At 44.1% G+C, this 24,261-nt stretch overlaps 1 protein-coding gene across 3 annotated transcripts in view; it reads left to right on the plus strand.

Moving 5' to 3' along the window:
• Positions 1-24,261, plus strand: part of PIK3R4 (phosphoinositide-3-kinase regulatory subunit 4) — a 125,248-nt gene that overhangs the window by 91,312 nt on the left and 9,675 nt on the right. For 2 of the 3 annotated variants that reach the window (XM_058657099.1, XM_058657100.1), the window contains 11 exons: positions 1,682-2,264; positions 4,745-4,879; positions 7,066-7,287; positions 8,944-9,117; positions 11,919-12,064; positions 13,223-13,426; positions 18,113-18,314; positions 19,020-19,207; positions 19,810-20,020; positions 22,077-22,242; positions 23,800-23,964. In XM_058657099.1, the coding sequence (XP_058513082.1) occupies positions 1,682-2,264; positions 4,745-4,879; positions 7,066-7,287; positions 8,944-9,117; positions 11,919-12,064; positions 13,223-13,426; positions 18,113-18,314; positions 19,020-19,207; positions 19,810-20,020; positions 22,077-22,242; positions 23,800-23,964 (2,396 nt within the window). The remainder of the gene's footprint in view (positions 1-1,681; positions 2,265-4,744; positions 4,880-7,065; positions 7,288-8,943; positions 9,118-11,918; positions 12,065-13,222; positions 13,427-18,112; positions 18,315-19,019; positions 19,208-19,809; positions 20,021-22,076; positions 22,243-23,799; positions 23,965-24,261) is intronic. The other variant, XM_058657101.1, reaches the window with a different exon arrangement.

Here is a 24,261-nt window from a genome sequence, read left to right on the forward strand (position 1 = left end):
CGGGCCTGCGTTTTGTATGTTTGGGCCTGCATTTGTGTTTTTTAATTGTGAAAGCAGTATACTTATTTAATGTTGGATCCAGATCGGTTTCAGTCACTTTTATAGTACAGCTGACTCCTCCCAGTTCTAGGCTGTTAAACAGAAAGTTCAAAGAACTTAATACATTTTTAATAATATTTAATGTATTTAATATAAAGAGTATTCATGAAAAGTTGTATTATCTGCTTATGATACTATAGAATCTGTAGGATTAGGGCTGGCATTGTGGTGTGGTGACTAAAGCCACCTCCTGTGACAGCGGCTTCCCAGATGGGCTCCGGGTTGAGTCCTAGCTGCTTCTGATCAGCTTCCTGCTAATGACTTGGGAAAGCAGTGTAGATGACCCGCACTCGGGCTCCTGCCACACACCTGGGAGACCTGGAGGAGGCCCCTGGCTCCTGGCTGCTGTATCAGACCATGCTCCCCATGCTGGTCTGTCACGTGGTGGGAGGGCCCGAGTACCCGGGCCAGCTTCTGCTGTGTTTCCAGGCACGTTGGCAGGAAGCTGGATCAGAGAGTGGTTGGGACTCAAATGAGTGCTCCGACATGGGGTGCAGTGTCACACTGACTGGTTTGTGAGTCTGAAGGAGACAGATTTATTCCATCTGCTGGTTCACTTCCCAGATGGCTGCGATGACCAGAGCTGGGCCAAGCGAAGCCAGGACCCAGGACCTTCATCTAGGGTTTCACACATGGGTGGCCAACTTGTTCTGATTTTCCCAGACCGTTAACAGGGAGCTGGATCTGAACTTAAGCAACTGGGACATCGACAGTCACCTGACGGGATACCAGCATTGCAGGTGGCAGCTGAATTTGCTATGCCATGATGTTGCCCCCAGTGAAAAGGTTTTAAACCAGGACTCATCACCTGGGATACCTAAATTAATTTCAGGGGTTCTGTGATATTTCACAGAATTGTATGTAATTTTGTATGCATAGCTTTTATGCATATATTTTTCCTTGGAGAAGATCCATTGCTTTCCTCAGATTCCCAGTAATATGTCCTGCTCAGAAATGTTTAGGAACTTTATCTATGGCTGACATAATTTCCTTGGTTTGAAAGATGAGGATAGGGCCCAGTGCAGTAGCCTAGCGGCTAAAGTACTCACCTTGCCTGTATCGGGATCCCATATGGGCGCCGGTTCTAATCTTGGCAACCCTGCTTCCCATCCAGCTCCCTGTCTGTGGCCTGGGAAAGCAGTCGAGGATGGCCCAAGGCTTTGGACCCTGCACCCGCATGTGGGAGACCCAGAGGAGGCTCCTGGCTCCTGGTTTTGGATCGGCACAGTTTCTGCTGTTGCAGCTGTTTGGGGAGTGAATCAGTGGATGTAAGATCTCTGTTGGCTCCTCCTCTCTGTGTATCTGACTTTCCAGTAAAAACAGATAAGCTAAATCTTAAAAAAAAGATGAGGATACTGAACAGGATGTAAACTTGCCCGTCTGTGTCAGGCCCATGTGTGATGACGCACTGTGCTTTCCTGTAACTTGGAGGACTGAGAACAGTCGCATAGCGCAGAAATGAGGGCTTGAGAGCAGCGTGCTGGGGGAGAATTGGCGCTGGACAACCTCCCGAGTGAGTGGTCTTCAAAGCTTTCATTTGAGTCTGCCTTGCTGGTCTCCAGTCTCTCTCTCTCCGGTGTAGGTAACTCAGATGATCCACCGGGAGCCAGAAAAGCGATTGGAAGCAGAAGATTACTTAAAGCAGCAACGTGGGAATGCTTTTCCGGAAATATTTTACACTTTCCTTCAGCCCTACATGGCCCAGTTTGCCAAGGAGACGTTCCTGTCCGCAGACGAGCGCATTCTGGTTATACGGAAGGACTTGGGGAACATTGTCCACAACCTTTGTGGCCAAGATCCAGCGGACAGAGCCGAAGGCGAGCCCCGGGAGAACGGCCTGGTCATCCTGGGGTCAGTGATCACCTCGTGCCTGCAGACGCTCAGATACTGCGACTCCAAACTGGCCGCTTTGGAGCTTATTCTGCATTTGGCCCCAAGATTAAGTGTAGAAATCCTTTTGGACCGCATTACTCCTTATCTTTTACATTTCAGCAATGACTCTGTGCCTAGGGTGAGGGCAGAGGCCTTGCGGACCTTGACCAAAGTCCTTGCCCTTGTCAGAGAGGTTCCTCGCAATGACGTCAATATCTACCCGGAGTACATTCTGCCAGGCATAGCCCACTTAGCCCAAGATGATGCCACTATTGTCCGACTGGCCTATGCCGGTAAGGTGACGCTCAGGTGCTTTTGGGGAGAGGGAGATGGTTTAGCTGATTCTTAGAATATTCTGATTTTTTGGGGTAGTACCTTGTTCTGATTTCTTTGGGAATTCTAAATGCGAGCTTTGTTCTTTGACATATAGAGCTAGCTGATCTGTCCCTCGGGCTCATATTTTGTGTGTTTTCCAGTTGTTTGAGATGATCAGAATGATTGACTGAAGAAGTGTATAATGCTGTGATTTTACAGGGAGTAGAACTTGGCTTAACACTAATGTTTATAGTATTTATTTTGGATCTCGTGTCTAATGTCACTGAAGAAATACGCATGCTCGCCTGTCAGTTTTAGCAGGTAGTGGCTTGTTGCATTTGAAACAGTGAATTTTGGCTGAGTAATTTGGTGCTGAACCAACCTGTTGGTTTCCGGATTTGTGGGTTTTCTTGTGTGCTCTCTGCTGTGGACGTAGCTGTGTTCTGTACACCTGTCTCGTTTGTCGGTGATGCAAACTCACCTGTTTAGCTCTGCAGAGTAATTCTGAATGGATACTTCATGGAAAATAATGTTTCTACAGTATAGTCTGCAGAAAAATTAGGGATTCTGTTTTGAAGTCTTTGTAAACTATGTAAAATGTGTGATTCTGTTGTTCATCTTTAAGAATTGGCAACTATGATTTTTAACTTTTTTTTTCTTTATTTTTGACAATCTTGACATGGTTAATTAGGACACAAAGGTTCAAGGGCTAGGGGAAAGTGGGTAAGACTACTTTTTCCCACATTCTCTTTTTTTGTTTCTGGGCTTAAGGGGGAGATAAAGGGAGAAGCCCCACCCAGCCTCCCACCCATCCCAGGTCCCCGATGTGGGGCATGCTCCGAGGGTCTAGCTCAAGTGAGCAACCGGATTTTAATGGAAATGCCCTAGTCTTATTCCAGATATATCCATAGAATGATTGCTTTCTGGGGTGGATTCCTCTGTTACACACCATGCTTTTGTTCAAATTGGTCTGTTTACTATGTCGTATCGGTCAGACCTAGAAATCCAGGATTTGTTGAAACATCCACATTTACCTTGTAGTACGGAGCATATTTAAAACTCCCTTTGCAGTGTAAGTCATAGAACCAGGTAAAATCAAGTGAAATACTAGCTGGTTGGTTTTAGGGTCAAGCTGTATCATTGTCAGCTTCATGACTGTACTTCTGGCTCGTGTGAGTTGTGCTCTTCTGGAATATGTTAAGTAGCAGGTAGCTGAAGTTTGGATGCATGGATACCATATTAGCGTATTGACATTTGACTACCAATAGCCACAGTGCAGGAATGTCTTTATTGAAAAGCCTGCTGTGTGTACAGCGTAGTGTAGTTCTGTCTGTCGAACAGCCTGCTGTGTTTCGTGGTGTCTACTGTTCAAGGCCGTTGCAGGCTGAGTTATGGTTTCATGGATTACGAAGCCCGGTCACCCTCGAAACAGACTCTAGGTGTTGCATTATCATCATTTTAATGTGAGAAAATGGGGATTGAGAGGTCAACTTAGAGATGCCCAGGAAAGTAGGACATTTTCCAGATGACAGTAATACTCCTTACTGTGATATTCTGGTGATATGTACTTAAAACTTAGCTATGTTATCAGGTTCTGGCCTAGGGTTTCTTCGTCCTTAGGAGTGTTAACATCTTCTGAGGGAGGTCTAAGCAGGGTGGAGGCTGAAGGGGTCACTGTCTAAGGCAACATCCTCAAAGAGCTCAGCTGCTTTCAAGTTACTCTTTGATTTCAGGGGTGTTAAAAAGCAAGGCAGAGCAAGCCTCATTTTAAGGTAGTAAACTTTTTGTTTGGTGCTACTCACTGCTGCGGTTTTTGGGAGGCTGTGTCGAGCACTGGAGGGGAGATGTGGAAGGGTCCAGGCACAGATGGTAGAAGAGTAAGCGAAGGACAGTCCTGACTGAGAGTAGGACAGCAGAAACTCAGTTGTGGGGTGTCCGACACCCTTAGGACTTTAGGAGGTGGAAGGAGGCAGTCTCACTTTGCCTGTTGAAAGTCTCATTGTAAAGCACTGGTTGGTTCATTTGCTAGTGACCCTTTGAATTATCTGTGCCTCATTTCTGTGGGAGAACAACAACGACGCAGGTGCAGATCATTCAGACAGCAGGCTGGGAAGTGGCAGCGTTGAAATTAGCACCCGACTTGCCTGATTTCAAAACTCGACCTGTTGCGTTATTGTGATGTAAAGTGTTCTGTGTGGTTGCGGTTGAAGTATTTCACTTGTCAAGCTGTTCCAAGGGCAGGCGTCTGTAGCAGGGTTAAAGCTTTCTTAGCTCAGTAGAGTTGGTGCTAGATTTTGGTTTTTACAATTGCTTGGAGGTAATTGTAGGTTGTGACATACATGCTTAGGTTAAATGATGAGTAAATTTTGTGATTATTCATAAAGACGGGGTGGAAAACTTCCAAGCCTCACAGCTATTAGAAATTACAGTGAGAAACGGTCTTTTTCTAATCTTACAGAAAACATAGCTCTACTGGCAGAAACAGCACTCAGGTTCCTGGAGTTAGTACAGCTGAAAAACCTCACTATGGAAAATGACCCCAATAATGAAGAAACAGATGAAGTTACACATCCGCATGGAAATTATGACACAGGTCGTATACGTTTTCTTCCGAATTTCCTATTTAAAGTCGATGGCTGATGCTGCTACCTTGCGCAGGCTGTTTTTGTTTTTTTTTTTTTTTTGTCGTTTTCATATAATGGTGGTAATTTCTGATAATGGCCAGGTTAAGGATAAACTTCTGTTACACTGTAGATTGCTTGAATCGACAGATGTTTGTTTAAAAAGACTTCCAGGGAAGCTGCAGATGTGTGAGCCACCCGACTGTAGTGGGGCGGGGTCCTGCAGCTCCAAAGAAGACGTAACTTAGTGCTCCTGTGATGGTCAAAAAAACCCTTCAAGGACTGTGTTTGACTAATGATAGAGTGGTTGTTTTAGTTTCTGTTCTGTGGAAAATGTAAAGCATTTGAACAAAATGTGGTTTTTCCTTTTTTTGCTTTTATTTGCACCGTGCTGTTGATTGCTGATCCTGATGCTGGATCAGAGTGTCTGTTGAGGTTGTGCTCTGGGTGAGGTTGGTCGGCTCCCAAGCCATCTTGGTAACTCTCCCTACAGTGTGAAGGCAGCCTCCTTCGGTGATGCCAGGGGCCCTTGGAGTGTCGTGGTCCTCAGGCTGGCAGCTAGTGCGTGCACACTTACAGTCACCCATGCAGAGGCATGGTTCCATGGTTACAGAAGTGACGGTCGGTACCTCCTTGCAATCTAAATTGAAAAATGGTACTGGATAAAATTTCAGATGGGACTGAAGCTGTGTGTTATGTGTAATCAGTAAATTATTTAATTCTTAAAAAAAACCCCAAAACACAAATGGTTGGAATTTGATTACTAAATGGGAGTCATCCTTTCAAGCAGAAAGTCCAAATTGATAATTTTGAATACTGTCTTTTAGTCTCAGTTAATTTTCTAACGTATTTTTTTTAAAGATTTATTCATTTTATTGGAAAGGCAGATATACAGAGAGAAGGAGATACAGAGAGGAAGATCTCCCCAAGTGGCCGCAATTGCAGGAGCTGGGCCGATCCAAAACCAGGAGCCAGGAGCCTCCTCTGGATCTCCCACATGCGGTTGTAGGATCCCAAAGCCTTGGGCTGTCTTCCTGGCTTCTGGCTTTGGATTGGCTCAGTTCTGGCCAGCGTAGCCATTTGAGGAGTAAACCAGCTGATAGAAGATCTTTCTTTCTGTATCCTCTTTCAAATAAAAATAAATCTTAAGAAAATAATGTGCTATACTCTATAACCATGTAATCAGACCTTTTTAGATAATGAATGTGGTATACACACTTTGGGAATTCATTTTGAACTTCTTTTGGTGTGAGCATGTAATTTGGGCCATCAGTCTGGGCGCTTTTCCCCTTGGCAGCAGCTGAATAGAGCACCAGTAACGTCTGCCCTCACGTAGTCATCAGGTCCTTGTTAAACTGCTGTGCACCAGGCAGCTAGAATCCTGCAGGAGGGCTGAGCACGATGGCCTAGTGGCTAAATCCTCCCTATTGCAGTGTGGGGATCCCATATGGGGGCCAGTTTGCGTCTTGGCAGCTGCACTTCCCACCTCACTCGTGGCCTGGGAAAGCGGTCGAGGACAGCCCAAAGCCTTGCAACCCTGCCACCTGCGTGAGAGACCCGGAAGAAGCTCCTGGGGTCAGATCAGCTCAGCTCTGGCTGTTGTGGCCACTTGGGGAGTGAACCAGCTGACGCATCTTTCTCTCTCTCCTCCTGTGTGTAAATCTGCCTTTCCATTAAAAAAATAAAATAAATCTTAAAAAAAAAATAACCTCCCTGGAGCAACAGGGTAGTGAGAAGACAGTAGTGCTCTTGATCTTACACAGCTCAGTAAAGGATGAGCAGGTGAGTAGGAGACAGTCAAGGAGAAACGCAGTGGCAGGTCGTGGGAAGCCACAGCAGGAGTGGCAGTGTATTTTGCAGAGTTTTAAAGTATAATAAAGAGACCTTGAACAGTTCTTTCTTAGAGTCTTGTGTTCTCAGCTGGTGGGTGTATTCAAGTTATTGATTTGTTTTGGTATTGTTTTAAAAAATGTCCTTTCTCGCTTCTCCATGATTTTCTCCTTGAGCTCATATGTGCACCTTTTGACTTAGATGATAATGATGCTTGTGGGGGAACATGGAAATCTTTACTGTGGGTTCTGTGGCTAGTCTCTTTCCCCTAACCAGACTGGTTCTGTGGGAACAAAATTGATCCTGTCTTTGCTGTTTTTGCTTCTAGAGCTCCAAGCCTTGCATGAAATGGTCCAGCAGAAAGTTGTTACTTTGCTAAGTGACCCTGAAAACATTGTGAAGCAAACCTTAATGGAAAATGGAATAACACGGCTGTGTGTATTCTTTGGACGTCAGAAAGCAAATGATGTTTTATTGTCTCACATGATCACTTTTCTAAATGATAAGAATGATTGGCATCTACGAGGAGCTTTTTTTGACAGTATAGTTGGTATGTTTTTGCTTTTAAATTTGTTAATTTTAAATTATGTGTCAAGCAAATACTTGTACTTTTATTAATTATGAAGGACGTGATAATATCAGGTTTCATAGTGGATTAAGTTCCTAATACTTGTTTTTCCTGTTGCTTTTGGATTTCCTAAGTATTTAGCTGTTCAGAGGCTGTTTAGTTAGCCTATTATACATCCATATGCAAAAATACTAAATGGTCGTTGAAATACTGTTAAAGGAATAATTGCCTGGGAAAATGCCATGGAATATTTTAAAATTACTAAAGGAGATTGTAAATATGACCCCAGTTGCATAAAGATATGTAAACGAAACGATGTTTATAAAAAAGGCTGAAATACAGTCAGTTAAGGGTTTTGGAGTCTGGAATAGTGATTATTTAAATTTTTTCACATTTGTCATTTCCCATCACTTTTAGAATCAAAGTATATAGAAATAGAATATCAAATCTATTTGAAAATTAACAGTTTAAAAATTTGTGAAACATTAAGCAGTTTTTTCGACTCTTTTCATTTTGCACTTTTAGGTCTTCAGAATAGCCCAAAGGAGATAGATACTTTGTATTTTAGTAATAGACTTCATTAGAAATAAATAAATGTGACTTTGAGTTGACTCACTATTGATGCAGAGTTTTTGTCTTTTGAATACTAGTGTTAATTCCTTTCCTGCTCATTTTATTTTTTCCCCAGTTTTTATTTTGTCAGTTATAGAAAGTTCCATGGTAACTGGAACCCAGGCTGTCTGGGATGGACGTCTTGTCAAGTCTTGGCTTTACCTCTGAGCCAACTACCTGTCTCATATTTTACTAAAATTGACTTAACTGGGGCCATTGAGCTTGCGTACCTGAGGCCACTGTAGCCTGGAGGCTGAGATGCGCACCTCTCACGGGGCTTCCTTCACTTGGATTCCTGGCTCCAACTTCCTGCTGGTGCAGCTGGGAGGCTGTGGGGAGGCTGCAGGTGGTTGGATTCCTGCCATCCTCAAGACAGACCTAGATGGCCTCCCGTCTTCTGCTGTAGCCTCTTCCCTGCCATTGTGGGCACTTACGTGGTGAGCCAGGGGACAAGAGCCTGCTCTGTTTCTAGCTCTGAAAAAAAAATACAATACTGTGGATATTTAAATGCTTGGGAACTATAAAGATAATCTTATGTATTTGTTTAATATATAAGATGGCAGGTATTTAGGCAGTGGTTTCTGATTTTCTCAGTATAGAAATAACATTTAATAAGCTAAACATGTTTTATAATCTCTTAGCAAAGTTTGTGTCATTTTTTGCCCCATCATCGGTTTTAAGTCCACAGACTTTGCTAGCAAGGAGTGTGCTCAGACTTAATCTTGTTGGTAGGATGTTTTGTTTGGGTGTTTTGTTTCTTTGCTTACCAATCAGTTTAATAATGTTCTTTTTGTTTGCATTCTTTGCTATGAATTTGTATATTCATTATTTTGGTTCATTTTTTTCTGACGTAGTTGGGCTTTGATTTTTTTTTTTTTCATTTTAGTCTCTAAGAACATTTACTTTTTAGCAACACCCTTTTTGACTTACTGTGCTAGGTGGGAGGTGCGGTATTCCGTGAGTTGGGGAGTGTTTGACGTTCAGTTGGCTCCTCAGTGACTAGCTGGCCCTGCGTGTCATCCTCAGGTGTCGCTGCCTACGTGGGCTGGCAGAGCTCGTCCATTCTGAAGCCCCTGCTGCAGCAAGGCCTCAGCGACGCCGAGGAGTTTGTCATTGTGAAAGCTCTTCACGCCCTCACCTGGATGTGCCAGTTGGGGCTCCTGCAAAAACCTCATGTCTACGAATTTGCCAGTGATATTGGTAAGTGTCTGTCTGAACATCTGAACTTCATAATTTCTGGGTAATAGGGGGGAAATCAAACTTTTAAATTTCTTCTTAACGGTTGATTGCTAGTCAGATGGAAGTCTGAATGAAGGATGACTTAAAATTCTATCATTCCATTGGCTGGAGGTCTACCAGCTGCCACACTAAAGGTTTAAAATAACCAGAAATACCTTTCAGAAAACTACAAGAGAACATAGCTCAATTAAATCAGAAAAATAATACATGAACAAAGAGACTAAAAACCAAATAATTTCTAAAATAAAAAATAAAACTGAAGGGGAAAAATTTCAGAGACTTTTCACAGCAAAGTGTATGAGTGTCCTGGAGAAGACATAAACAGTGAACTCAGAAATGGGTCATTTGGGGCAGGTATTTGGAATCATAGTTGAGAAGCCTCTTGGGGTGCCTACATTCCAGCTCCAAGTGCCTGGGAGCGTGTCTCAGCTGCATAGCAGACCTGCCTTCCTTGGAAACTGGGAGACGGCAGAGGGTAGCTCATGTGTGTCCCCACTAAGTACTACGTGGCAGACCCCAGCTGACGGGTTGGCCTCCTTTCGGCTGTCCCTGCCGCAGCTGTGGGTGAACCAGCACCAAGAGATCTGCTGGCTCTGTTCCCCTGCATCGCCGTCCCCAGCTAAGAAGAGAATTAAAATTAAGTTCTAGAAAGTCATTTGAAGCCACTGGTTACAGCACTGTTGTACAGCAGTCAACCGCATAATCTGGTACATTTCTCTTTTTTAAGAAAAGATTTATTTTTTTATTGGAAAGGCAGATTTAGAGAGAGAGCGAGAGGAAGATTTTCCATCCACTGATTTCACTCCTCATTCCTCAAGTACCTGCGCCATCCTCTGCTGCTTTCTGAGGCCTTTTGTTTTTATTTTTGTTTTTATTGGAAGGGAATATCTATAGAGAGGAAATACAGACAGAAAGATCTTCCATTTGCCGGTTCACTCCCCACGTGGCTACAACAGCCAGAGCTGAGCTAAACCAAAGCCAGGAGCCAGGAGCCTGTTCTGGGTCTCCCACACGGGTACAGGGTCCCAAGGCTTTGGGCCACCATCCCCTGCTTTCCCAGACCACAAGCGGGGAGCTGCGTAGGAAGTGGAGCAGCCGGGACATGTACAGGTGCCCATATGGAATCCCGACATGAGCCACTGATCCATAGCACCATAGCCATCCCGACTGATCCATAGCACCGGGTCCAGTGAATTGCTCTTGCGTCTGGGTGTTGCCACAGTTCATCTGCTGTGGACTGTTATCTTCAATCCTGTCTGGTTTGTCGTGTTCTGGGTACCTGCTTGTGTTCTCATGAGGATGACAGAAGCACAGAGAGCAAGACTTGCTGTGTAGCACATCTTAACTCTGTCTTCTGTTTGCTGAAATACTTTGCCAAAGCATGACCATTGAACCAGAAACCGAGGGAAAGAGAAGTGTTCGTTGTATACCACAGTTGCACACAAAGTGTGTGCTTAAGGCTGTGTTGTACAAAAAAGTGAAGACTTGGGACCAGTTATGGGATATAATTCAGTGCCTGACTCCATCAAGCCGTTATGGGAGCCATTTTGGGGCGCTTCTGAAGTGTGTTTGATTTCCTCATTTTCCCTCTAGTCACAGGGGAAATATCGGCCTGCTCTTGTTGGGAGGGTCAGAGGTGACAGGTCATTTATGAAATAATGAAAACCTCCCGCAGAGTAGCCAGAGGAATTGTAAATGTGGCAATTTTGGAGAGAAAGATTTTTTTTTTATTTTTAAAGATTTTTATTTGTTTTTATTACAAAGTCAGATGTACAGAGAGGAGAGGAGAGACAGAGAGGAAGATCTTCCGTCCGATGATTCAGTCCCCAAGTGAGCACGACGGCTGGTCTGCGCCGATCCGGAGCCAGGAGCCAGGAACTTCCTCCTTGTCTCCCACACGGGTGCAGGGTCCCAAGGTTTTGGGGCATCCTCGACTGCTTTCCCAGGCCACAAGCAGGGAGCTGGGTGGGAAGTGGAGCTGCCGGGACTTCAGCCGCTAGGCCACGCCACCGGGCCCAGAGAGAAAGATTTTGAATGAAGTTTTCCCTCACACATCATGGTATTCTTATTAACATGATTTTCTTACAAAATCAGTATCTTGGAATGTAAAAGTCTTTGCATTTCTGGTTAATAAATGTTATTTTTTCTTTTAGAAGCTTGAATTGCATTCTAAGTCAGGTTAGCCTGAATTTAATTAGTTGGCCTTGATTTTAGGTTTAATACAAAACAGAGGGAAAAGGAAAGGGGTGGAAAACATTAGTTATGGTTTAATTTTGTATTTTAAACCTGCTGAATAGACGTGCTTTCTGCTTTTTCAGTTCCCATTCATAGAGACTGGTGAGTTAAATCACGGGTTAGGTGGCTGTCCTGGAGAGGAGGCAGCCTCTGCCCAGTTGGCAGAGCGTATGTCGTTTAGGTCCTGGAGGGCTGCCAGAGGAGCAGTAATAGTGTGTCATTTGTTTTGGGGATATATCTGGCCAATAGGTTTTAAATGAGTGTTATAAATGGGTAAGGGCCCACACATCTTTTAGCACTGGCTACATGATTAATCCTCAGGAGGTAAACAATATCTTCTTTTTGTAGTTTATTGATACTTAACGTTAAGAAAGTATAAAAATAACAGGATGTTCAGTTGCTTGAGTTTAGGCTTTAGAGTCATTGAATATATGAAGTAAGTTGATAGTGATGTCATGATGGAGCTGTAAAAGGTGATTATTTGCCCTGAACCTGGAGTGACACATACCTTTCTTCCCCTCCTGTAGCCCCCTTCCTGTGCCATCCCAATCTCTGGATACGCTATGGCGCTGTGGGGTTCATCACGGTGGTGGCCCATCAGATAAGTACAGCCGATGTCTACTGCAAACTGATGCCTTATCTTAACCCGTACATCACCCAGCCAATCATACAGGTATGCTTGTTCCTTCTTTGAGTCAGTGCTGCTTCTGAAGTGTGCCTCTTAAGATGTTGTGAATTTTATTTTCTTTGAATTGATTTAAATTGACCTGTAGCAGCTTTATATTCCTTCCTAAGTAGTTAATGAGAATGAACCAAGCACCTTTGAAGTTGAGAAAAAAATTTTATGCTTCATTGTGCAAAGTATAGCATGCAGGGGACTGTGTTCTGGGACAGTGTTTTAGCACAGCGGGTCAAGCTGCTTCCTGTACTGCCGACAACCAGTATGGGTGTTTTTATTATTCTCCAGAATTAGGTGTTAAGAGGATAATTGCCCATTTGCCTCACAGATTTTACCTGTCTGTTGCTTGGATTGGACAAAAGACAACCTTTTAGAATCAGTTCCACTTCGTAACTGACAGGGGGTTAAAAATATGTTCCTGTTGGTAGTGTTTTCCCTTTTACTATATACACAAGTGTTCTGGGGGATAATTAAGGAAATATTTTCATGAACTCAATGGAGAATGTACCATTTTGCTTTTTAAGATTGATTTTTATCTGAAGGAGAGACAGGGTGCTGGTTCATTCCCCCATGGCGGCAGCAGCTGCAGCTGCTCTGGTCCAGAGCCAGGAAGCAGAGACGCTGGGTGCAGGGGCCATCTTGCACAGGTTTCCTGGGCCAGCTGCATTGGAAGTGGAGCAGCCCAGGTTGGAACTGGTGCCCCTTGGGAGTGATGGAGTCGTAGCCCACTATACCATGGTGCTGGTCCTGGCAGCAGTGTTTTTACAAGTGGTTGAATTTATTGGGAAGGTGTGGCCGAGGGTTAGACCTGTGGCCTGAATACTTTCCTGCCGCTGCGAGTCATAATCTGGAGCCTTTTTAAGGAAATTGTTGACATACTGGGATCTGGAAAAGGCTCTTTTTTGTTGTCTAACATTGTCTGTTGGGTTTTTGTTAGTCTTCAGTACGATAGAGATGTGTATTCTAGTGCTAATAATGAAAGATCAAAACTGCCTCATGTAAAACTGTTTCTTCTGAAAAGTTTTAGGCGCGGTCTGTGATTTCCTTAAGAAAAAGGGGTATGTGTTAAGTTTTAAGAGACAGGTGTATTTAACTTGCACATAACTGTCCTGTGTGGACTTTTGCTGATTCCTCTTTATTTTTCTAATATAGATTGAAAGAAAGCTAGTTCTGCTCAGTGTTTTGAAAGAGCCAGTGAGCCGTTCCATATTTGATTACGCCTTGAGGTCTAAAGATATTACCAGCTTGTTCAGACACCTGCACATGCGTCAGAAGAAGCGGAGCGGGGCTCTGCCCGACTGCCCCCCGCCGGAGGACCCTGCCATTGCACAGCTCCTAAAGAAACTGCTGTCACAGGTTGGATTGCTCTTCTGATATCTGACATGCAGATTTCATAAACACATTGGAACCTCTGATCTTTTTTTGAAGTTTTATTCATTTTGCTTGAGATAGAGGTAGGGATCTCTCATTTGCTGGCTCAGTTCTCAGCTGCTTACAGCAGCCAGGGCTGAGTGTGGCCGCAGTCGGGGACCAAGAATTCAATCCCTGCCTCCCACGTAGGTGACAGGAAGCTGCGTATCTCAACTGTTATCGGCTGCCTCTCGTGGTGGGCTAAGTTAGGATGCTGTAAGCAGGAGTGCCACAAGGCTTGGACTTAGATACTCCGGCATGGGATGTGAGCATCATTGGTTTAACATTTTATTGGAAGAACAGATTTACAGAGAGAAGGAGAGGCAGAAAGATCTTCCATCCACTGGTTTACTCCTCAAGTGGCTGTGACAACCCGGTTGAGCTGATCCAAAGCCAGGAGCTTCTTCCAGACCTCCCTTCTTCCAGACCTTGGGTGCAAGGTCCCAGGGCTTTGGACCATCACTGCTTTCCCAGGCCACAAGCTTGGAAAGTGGAGCAGCTGGGACACAAACCGGTGCCCATGTGGGATTCCAGCGCATGCAAGGCGAGAATATAGCCACTAAGCCATTGCACCAGGTCCCTAAAGAACACCTTAACTCAGTGGGCCAAATGCCTTAAAAGTAGTTTGATTGATTAGGCTTTATCGTAAAAAAATGGGGCAAACATATACATTTACTTTGCTAGTTAAGCAAGACAGTAGAAGATGATAAGGCATTGTGCTGAGCTAAGTAAGAAATTACATGCGATGGGGCTGGTGCCACTGTCGTAGGTTAAGCTTCTACTAGCTATCAGTGATGCCCGCTTCTTATTTGGGTGCCAGTTCAAGTCCCAGCTGCCCCGCTTGAAGTCCAGCTCCGTTTGTGCCTTCAGTCCTTGGGCCCCCGCTCCCAGGTGGGAGATCTGGAAGAAGCTCCTGGCTGCTGACCTGCCTGTCGTTGCGGCCATCAGTGGAGTAAGCCATTAGATGGAAGATCTCTCCCTCTCTGTAAATCCGCATTTCAAATAAAAATAAATTTAAAAATTAGTGCTTAAATTTGTATTTTAAAAAAGTTACATGAAATAGAAAGTGTTCGGTTTCATTTTGATTACTGGCTGAATAAATGAGTGTTAACAATGAACAGATAACCTTAGATTAAAAAATGATTTAGTTGGGCTCGGCAGCGTGGCCTAGTGGCTAAGGTACTTGCCTTGATCCCATATGGCCGCTGGTTCTAATCCTGGCAGCTCCATTTCCTCTCTATCTCTCCTCCTCTCAGTATATCTGACTTTGTAATAAAAATAAAATAAATCTTTAAAAAAAAATGATTTAGTTGTATTTTATGCCTTGGAAATATAATGAAATTCATCCAGCAGAAAGATTGCAAACATGGATGGAATATTGCAAACAGTGTCGGTCCACATTGCGAATGCTGACTACATGCAGACAGTCGAAATGGCGTATTTATGTTGCATCTTGGAATAAATTAAGATTCTACTGTATCTTAAAAGCCTCTGATTTTGGATTAACAAATCTTGTTAGAACTGGGGAATAATCTTCCTGTTGCCTTTGATAATATCTCACTAGGCAAAAAGCATATTCAGCCTCCTGCTTTGTAAGTGCTATATGGAAGGGTCTTGTAGAGAAATGAAGACAGGAATAAAAATGATTGGAAACAGTCAGGTGGTGGAGCAAATACGAGGGACAAGTTCAACGACTGTCCTTAACTCTGTGGAACGCTTGTACAGACAATGTTTGCCAGCCGTCCCTTGTCTAACAAGATCAGAGGAGAAAATGCACTCAGTTGTAGAGAGAAAATTTTTTTAACAGATTTGCGATATAAATCCTTTTCATGCAGTGTCCTTGTTACTGGATGTCAGGGCTGTGTGATGCCCAGTCGTTGGTTGGGGTGATTGAACGTTGGACTGTGCTCCCATGGGAGGCTGGTCAGTAGCCGGTTCGGGTTTTTAGATCTAAGTTTGCCTGGAGGGGGAGGCTGTCTCTAATCTCGCTTTCAAGGACACTGGTTCTGTTTCCCTGTTTGCTCGCACTCCCTTTGGTGTGACTTGAATTTCCAAAGAGCTTTTTGTTCTACGTTTTCTTTTAACCTTGTCCTCTGCATGGAGATGTATTTTATTTTAGAAAGTGATTTATGGGAAATGGAATTCCAGATTACATTTTTTGTTGTTCGTAGGGAGTAGGTAATCCTCAGCTGTCATGAAACTCGTCCAGGGTTAAATCTTCAGGCCTGGGTTTGTGTGTGTGTGTGCTGCCTAGCTTGTCTATTAAATTAAAAGCCTGAATCCTGAAGAGTGGCCTTTATTTTAAGTCATTAATTACCTTGTGGGGCTAGCCCAGCCTTGAGTCCCTTCTGGGCTTGCTAAGGTAGAGATTTGTGGCTCGGTGACTCCTGTCACTTTCCTGCCGCCTGCTCCCTTCTGGTCTATAGATCGTGCCCTTGCTGCACCAGCTGTGCCACGGTGGAAACCATGAAACACAAAGGCACATTGCTGTGCGTGCCGCCTCTTGGTGTGCTCCTTCGCCTTTCGTGTGTGCCTTCGTTGGAATGCTGTGGGTGATGCTTATTGCCGTGCAGTCTGGGGAGAGATGACACATTCTATTCTAGGGGCAGGTGCTGCTTGTGGAACGTCAGGGGTCCTGAGAAGAAACAGCAGGAAACTACCTCACTAGGCGTCTGAAAGATACCTGTAGCAAGTCAGAAGCCAGATTGCCTTTCCAATACAACAGGCAAAGGGCAGAGCTTGGACCGAGAAAGCTGTTCGGGATTAATACACATTTAGCAAGAAGTCCATGCGCAGTGGTGTACCTGCACCTCTCTTGGATCCCTGTTGATGGGGAGGGTCCCTGGAATTTCCTTAGATTGCCAGCCGAGCTTGGAGTGGGCGGGGAGCAGAGAGTAAGTCTGTTCCTAATGTGAAAGCTACAGAAGGAAGAGGCTTGTTTTTGGCTTACACAAGTGGGAATTCTGAACACTTCCTACAGAACAGGATTCTACTTGAGACACATCCTGGGTAAAGCGTGCCTTTCTAGATCAGCGTAGCATTGTTTCCATGGGAAAATGTGCTCAGAGTTCCAGATGATGAGACTTAAAATACACTTTGGAACATGACGCGTCGGCAAGTTGCCGTCTGTGCGCTGTGGCTTTCAGCAGGACTGGCCAGCGGGAGTGTGTAGCCATGTTCTCATCCTCTCCGCAAGAACTCCTGTTTTAATTGCATCCATTTAGTGAGCCAGCAGTAAAGAATACAAAATGATTTTATTCTTTACTAAAAAAAATGAGATTTTTAACTTTATTTTTATTTCATGCTTCAAAGCAATTCTATGGCATAGTTTTTTAGCTTTCCAACTCTGAAGGGTTCTGTTGTGTCACATTGTGCCTGTGAATTTTGTACGGCACTTTAATGGATTCTAGGTTGAGGCCTCAGGGGAATTGTCATTTTAGTAAAGGAATGTTTATTCATTTGCGTAAGAAAATGGACTAGGGGATTGTAGGGGGTTGGAAAGAAAATGCAGAAGTGCCACATTCACCAGAATGTTTAAATTGCATGTTGAATTAATTCTTTAGATTATTTAATATTTATTGTTTTAGTTTCAAGTGTTGGTGTTTTTGATTGCATTGACACATTAAAATTTCACTTTTTAAGATGAGTATTAGTAATTATCCTCACCTTCTAGCTGAATACATAGAGATCCAGAGGAATTGGATAACTTACCTAGTAAATAGTAGGGCTGGGAGGCAAGCTAACAACAGTCGCTGTCGTCTTGGAATGGAATGCTGCTCAGTGTTTCTTACATTTCCGGTTCGGCCAGTATTCTTTTGAGTTTCTGAGTTCTATAGAACGTTTTGAACATTCTAGATGTTTCCCTACATTCTATAATATTCTGAACACAACCAGTGGCAAAGTTGAAGTATGTATGTTTTTATTTGCTTAATCTGTGTTCAGATGTTTTGTTTAGATGCTAAAGATTTATTCAGTTCCACATCAGACACTACTAAGTTTCATTCATTGTATAAATTTTTTGGACATTTTAAAAAAGAGATTTACTTAATTTTATTGGAAAGGCAGATTTACAGAGAGAAGGAGAGACAGACAAAGATCTATTTGCTGGCTCACTTCCCAGATGGCTGCAGTAGCTGGAGCTGAGTTTATCCGAAGCCAGGAGCTTCTGGGTCTCTCACGTAGGTGTAGGATCCCAAGAACCTGACCAATCTTATGCTGCGTTCCCAGGCCATCAGCAAGGAGCTGGATAGGAAGTGGAGCAGCCAGGACACGGACGGTGTCTTTTTAGGATGCTGGTGTGTGTGGGCAGATGGCCAATTTGAGCCATCGTGTAAGCCCCTCTTTGGACATGTGAAAGACGGATTGTATTTGTATTGATTGTATTGTATTGATGAAAGCATCAATTAGCAAATAAATTGTGATGCAAACAGCAGTGCCCCAGCGCCCTGCTGGATCTTGGTAGGGACGCAGTATTCTGTGTTGACAGGTTTGTTCTGTTGTGTTGCCTCTGTCATTTTCTCATTCTGACTCTGAAGTTCAAATTGTATAGGGGAAACCTTTAGTGAGTCACTCTCAGGCCTGTTGGATTGCTTACGAAAGGAACCTAAAACATGTGGTTTGTTTTGTTTCTAGGGAATGACAGAAGAAGAGGAAGACAAACTTCTGGCCCTGAAAGACTTCATGCTGAAATCTAACAAGGCCAAGGCCAACCTGGTGGACCAGAGCCGTCTCCATGATAGTAGTCAGAAAGGCGTGATCGACTTGGCAGCCCTTGGCATAACTGGGAGACAAGTTGATCTTGTGAAAACCAGACAAGAGCCAGATGACAAGCGGGGTTGGTACACTGTGTGTTACTGATAGCTTTTCCTCTGACTGCTTTGAAGGTGACTAGTCACAAATTGTAAGAAAGCTAGCTCTCCAGATAAAGAATGTTCTTAACATAGTGACACCATTACTCAGTGGGAAGATTTTGGGCAAGGAATAGTGGCGAAGTGAGCTGAATGTTGAGAGACTAGGTGGTGCGCCTGAGTTACAGCTCAGTGTCAGCTCTGGACTGTGTGATTAAAGATAAAGTGCTTATTTTAGAATCCTGCATCCTCTACCTCAAAGCCATCTGTATAAATAAGATACTTTTAGTTTGCTATTAGTAAGTTTTACCCTGTGACTTGTTATCATCAAGAGGTAGCTAGGTAGTAGTGGGTTTTCCTATATGTGTGTATCCATGGTTTCCAGGTAGGTTTCCTGGAAAAGGCTAGTAATCAGCAGTGTGGTCAGTGACACTTGAGAAAGTTATTTTTATTGTTGATTTTTCAGTTACTTGAAATTGAGCTAGCCTTGGGGCACTCGGAGTCATTCTGGTTCTTACCGTGTTCATCTGCCCCAAGTGCAAGGGCAGACTCCATTAGTTGACGTGTCGCGGTGGGCGCTGAGAGTGGAAGGAAGCCCACCACCCCAGCCAGTCAAGCAGAGACAGCGCGTGCCCAGGCTGGTGTCAAAGGCTACCTTCAGATGGCCTAGTTTGAATATTTTTTTTTCACAGCTAGAAAACATGTAAAACAAGATTCCAATATAAATGAAGAATGGAAAAGCATGTTTGGGTCACTGGAACCCCCAAACATCTCACAGGCCCTACCCAAAGCGAGTGACCAGGAAGTGATTCAGCCTGGGAAGCCTCCACGTTCCGAGTCCTCTGCTGGCCTTGGTGGCCCACTGTCCACTTCCCCACAGGTACCTGCGCAGGAATCCTGCTCATGTCATGTCCCCCTTCTGCTGCTCGGGGCGCTTAAGGTTGTGTGCTGTACTGGAAACGCCAATGCGACTTTGTAAGAGATACGTCTTAAATTTCATAGCTAGGAGAAACCTACTTGTTGAAAGCATTAAAATAAGATCTCATTTTGGAGTGCTTGTCAATAAAGTGATGAAATTTTGGGTTAAAGATGTGAGTGTGAACTGTGGTTACAGTCAGGCTGGGGTGAACCTTTGAAATCATCGTGTTGCCCCTGGAACAGCGCACTCCTATCCGTGAGGCGCCAAGTCCCAAGCTTGCTGTGTGTAATAAAGGGTAGGATGATTTTGATGTGTTGAAATAAGTTGGCAACTTATGGTATTGTTTCCTGATCAGTCATGTTTTACAAAGCGTAGAGGTTTGCAAATGCAGTATTTGTTTAAACTTCCTTTTAACTAGATTATCACTGAAAAAATGTCATTTTGTTAAGTGGATTTCAAAATTGGTACATGAATGACAAAAAGCTGGGTGGGGCAGATCGATTTTTTAAAAATCTTTACATATGCTTTGCTTATGACACACTACCTATAATTCTGTTTTACAGATTGCAGAAGGGATTAATGTTCAGAATAAAAAACCGGTCATACAGGTGTTAAGTAGTACAATTGTACCGTCTACTTATCAGATCCGCATGACAAGCTGTAAAAGCGAGCTGCAGCAGCTCATTCAGCAGAAGCGGGAGCAGTGTGCTGCCGAGAGGATAGCCAAGCAGATGATGGAGAACGCCGAGTGGGAGAGCAGGCCCCCGCCGCCGGGTAAGGGTGCCCCGACCGACCCACCTCGAGTTCAGTGCAGGAAGCTTGGCCTTAGCTCCTAGACAAAGCAAAGAAACGGGACGAGGAAAACAGGGGACTCTGGTTGGTTTGCGGAGTTTGCGTCCCTTTGGCTCCACAGGAACTTTGCAGTGTCCTCTTGGGCCGAGTAGTTTTGCAGCTTGTCTCTGCTTGGTTTCTCCATGTGGCTACGAGCTTGTGCTTGCTCACTGAGTAATAGCGCCTTGGTTTTGTTATCTGTAGAGTTCGACGTGTGTCTTTTAATGTTCCTTGGCATCAAATGGAAGAAATTTTAGAAAATAATGGCTACTAAAAAAAGAGTCACCTATAACCTTACCACGTTAGTGGTTATCAAAGTAAGAACTTTGGAGAAAAGCTCCTTTTCTTTTTCCTCAGGAATAGAGAAATTCAGAGATAATTTCAGATGAAAATTTCATGTATCTGTTAACAGAATTGCCTAGCATGTTGTGGCAGCACTAATTTTTGATGCTGAATTTGATATCAGGTTTTTGAATGAGTTTCTGTATTTTAATAAAAATTGAATTTGAAAACTCTTAGGAGAAATATGTATTATGCTTGTGAGCAGACACTTAAACACCCCAGGAATTCTCAGGGGCACTTGAGGTGGGTTTGGGGAAGTGCTGGCCGAGGATATCGATTTAAAGATTCAGAAATTAAGTGATGGGTGCATCACTGAAGAATAGGAAGTACTCTGAGTGTGTGAGCTGTTTCTGTGGTGTATACAAATGACTTAGTGAATTTCCATATCTGATTCGGTGATCATAGCAGATATGTCAAGTTTGTGATTTAGGGTTGTGTACATCGTTGCCCCTTTGATTTTTTTCCTTCCACACTTGAGTTGTGTGACAGGGGAAGTGTTTGACCTCCTTCCTGGATTATCTAGACTTCACGACAGAGTGGTGTTGGTCACTGTGAAGGCCAGCGTATCCTATCATGTCCAGCTATTTACACAGTGTGAGCCAGACTTGGCATTGACCTTGGTTTTGCATTTTTGTTCTAGAATGACTTCACACAGTTAGGCACAGTGTTGATCTCCAGTATAATATGATCTTCAGCATAACTTTCTGCTTTATTTTAAAATAGAATATTATTAAATACTGTGAAATGTTACACTTAAATCGAAGTTTGTTAAACATAGGAGATAGTTACATGTAAGACCTATTCTAGGTATTCTGTGAATGATTTAGGATGGTTAAAATACAGTTTCTTGCCTTGGGGAATTCATTAGAGGAAACTAATCACACAAGAACGTGTGGAACAGAAGGCTGTGAGTGGGTAAAGCACTGAAGGAACATTCTCTTGCTGTTATATGATTATTCAGATTCATTTCTGTGAAAGAGCAACAGAAACAGAGATCTTTTGTCTTCTGCTTGACTTCCCAAATGGCTGAAACAGCTAGGTTTGGACTAGTATTTTTGTTTTTAATCTATTAGGAAGGCAGAGTTGGAGCTTGGCACGATGGCTCAGTGGCTGAATCCTCACCTTGCAGCCGTGAGGATCTCGTGTGTCACTGCACCCCCATCCAGTCAGTGGCTGAATCCTCACCTTGCAGCCGTGGGGATCTCGTGTGTCACCGCACCCCCATCCAGTCAGTGGCTGAATCCTCACCTTGCAGCCGTGGGGATCTCGTGTGTCACCGCACCTCCCATCCAGTTTGGAGGTGGATTAGTTGCCCCACATTTCTGATATGGTAGAGCTGGGTCTTTGAGTCTTCCATACACAGATGACCATCCTCATACCAGCTGTCACTGCTAGTGGTCAGCACTTGAAGGGTTAGCAGATACTGGAGAAGGGCCCCAGGTGCAGTGTTTCTGATGCTGTTGGAGCAGTACTTGTTACCTTGTTTTGTTCGATAAATATCAGTCTTGATCCAGTATGATCACTGTGTATTTATTGGCTAGTTGGTGGTACCTTTTAATTGTATAGTTGGTATGATTGGTCACAAGGTGATTCTAGATGATGTACCTGGGGCAGAGAAGATTTTATTTGTAAATTACAATATAATTTTTCCCCCAAGGGTGGCGCCCTAAAGGGCTACTGGTTGCACATCTTCATGAACACAAGTCAGCTGTGAATCGAATTAGAGTCTCTGATGAACACTCACTCTTTGCCACGTGCTCAAATGATGGCACCGTGAAGATCTGGAACAGCCAGAAGATGGAAGGGAAGACCACTACTACAAGGTGCTGTGGGCAGGAGTGGGAGGAGCACTTCTGCAGGTGCTGTGCTCAGGAGTGGGAGGAGCACTTGTACAGGTGCTGTGCTCAGGAGTGGGAGGAGCACTTCTGCAGGTGCTGTGCTCAAGAGTGGGAGGAGCACTTCTGCAGGTGCTGTGCTCAGGAGTGGGAGGAGCACTTGTACAGGTGCTGTGCTCAGGAGTGGGAGGAGCACTTCTGCAGGTGCTGTGCTCGAATGGGCAAGGGCATTCATTCAAACCAGCATGGTTACTGGGCACTGTAAAGCAGCATGCCCTGTTGTGCCTTCTGTAGCCTCATATATATCATGCTTCTGCAGTCTTTTTCTTTAAAGATTTGTTTACTTAGTTGGAAGGCAGAGCAGTTGAATGAGAGAAAGTCTTCCGTCTGCTGGTTCACTACCCAAGAGAGCCTAGTAGCCAAGGTTGGCCGTGTTGATGTTAGGAGCCTGGAACTACACCTGAATTTTGAAAATAATGTTAAAAACCATAAAAACTCAGAACATGTGTTTGTTTGCAAAATCCCTGCCTGTTCATTGCCAGGTGGTTTTTACTTGGGAGCTGTGATGGGTTCAACCTGTAGCATCCTTCAGGCAGTGTCCCAGTGTTGTATCAATGACAGCATGCCTCTGCCGTTTCCTGTGCACTTAGCTCTCCTGTGTGCAGCTGCTTCTCAGCCTGTCCCCTGTGACATGCCTCCAAGGAGTTAAACTTTCAGTTCCTTGGAGACTCTTTCTAGAAAAATTGCTGATTTTAGAAACTTGTACAGATTTTCCAGCTTGCTGCTTTAAAGTATTTTTGTTTTTTAAAGAGTTACACAGAGTGAAAGAGAGACAAAGGTCTTCCATGTGTAGATTCATTCCCCAAATTGTCTGCAACAGCTGGAGCTGAGCTGATCCAAAGCTGGGTGCCAGGAACTTCCTGCTAGTCCCCAAAGTGGGTGCAGAGGCTCAAGGATTGAACAATTTTCTGCTGCTTCTTAAGCAGGGAACTGGATTGGAAATGGAGCAGCTGGGATTTGAACCAGAGCCCATAGGGGATGCTAGTGTGACAGGTGGACAACTAGCCTACCGTGCCACAGTGCCCCCACCCTCACCTCTGCTTTGTAGTATTCTAAATTGTATTTTCTATAATTTTGGGGCAGGATTACTTTATTTCTGGCTCATCTAGCTTATTAATTTTAACTAAGATTATTGTAGGGGAGATTGATGTATTGGGTACTTGTTGAAATGAAGGCCAAGGTAAAATAGCTTCAGTGGATGTGTAAGAGCTGAAGGATAGTCAGGCGATCAGGGCCCCAGGTGTGGAGGCGCTAAACAAGACAGAGGAGGATAGCCTGGCTTCTACAGCAGGAGACAAGTATGAAAAGATGATCACTTGAAAGTAGCAGACAAAAAGATGTTGCACCTTTCCTTTTGAGGGTGAGATTTGGAATCTCTTGTCAGATTGGGGAGATCAAATAGACCTCGAGTGGTCATTTTGTTTCCTGCAGTCGTGTGGCTCTTTAACACTGCGACAGTGGTGTGTCTGGCTGTGGTTTGTCCAGGTCTATCCTCACCTACAACCGGAGCGGAGGACGGGTGAGGACACTGACATTCTGCCAGGGCTCCCACTACCTGGCTGTGGCGTCGGACAACGGCGCTGTCCAGCTGCTGGGCATTGAGGCCTCTAAGTTGCCCAAGTCTCCCAAGATCCACCCGCTGCAAAGCAGGTACGTGTGTCTGTTCCAGAGTTTATACTTTGTGTACCGAGGGTGTGCAGGGCTGTCCCTGGTCCCTCCACTGTCCTGTAGAACATTGAGGGCTTCTTACGGTGTGCTTTGTTTTGGCTTTGACAGTCCATAACGCAAGCCAAGTTGTGCTTGCAGCGCAGAATTATCAAATGTGATTAGTTTCCTAGGATGGGTCTCCAGGTAGCTTATTTTGAGCAAATTTGTCAAGATCTAAAGGGAGCTTTGAATGTGTGGTTTGTCCCCGTCTGTAATCAATCTGAATAATATAATTATTAG

This window comes from Ochotona princeps, chromosome 30, assembly GCF_030435755.1.
Source record: "Ochotona princeps isolate mOchPri1 chromosome 30, mOchPri1.hap1, whole genome shotgun sequence".
NCBI classification, from domain to species: Eukaryota; Metazoa; Chordata; class Mammalia; order Lagomorpha; family Ochotonidae; genus Ochotona; species Ochotona princeps.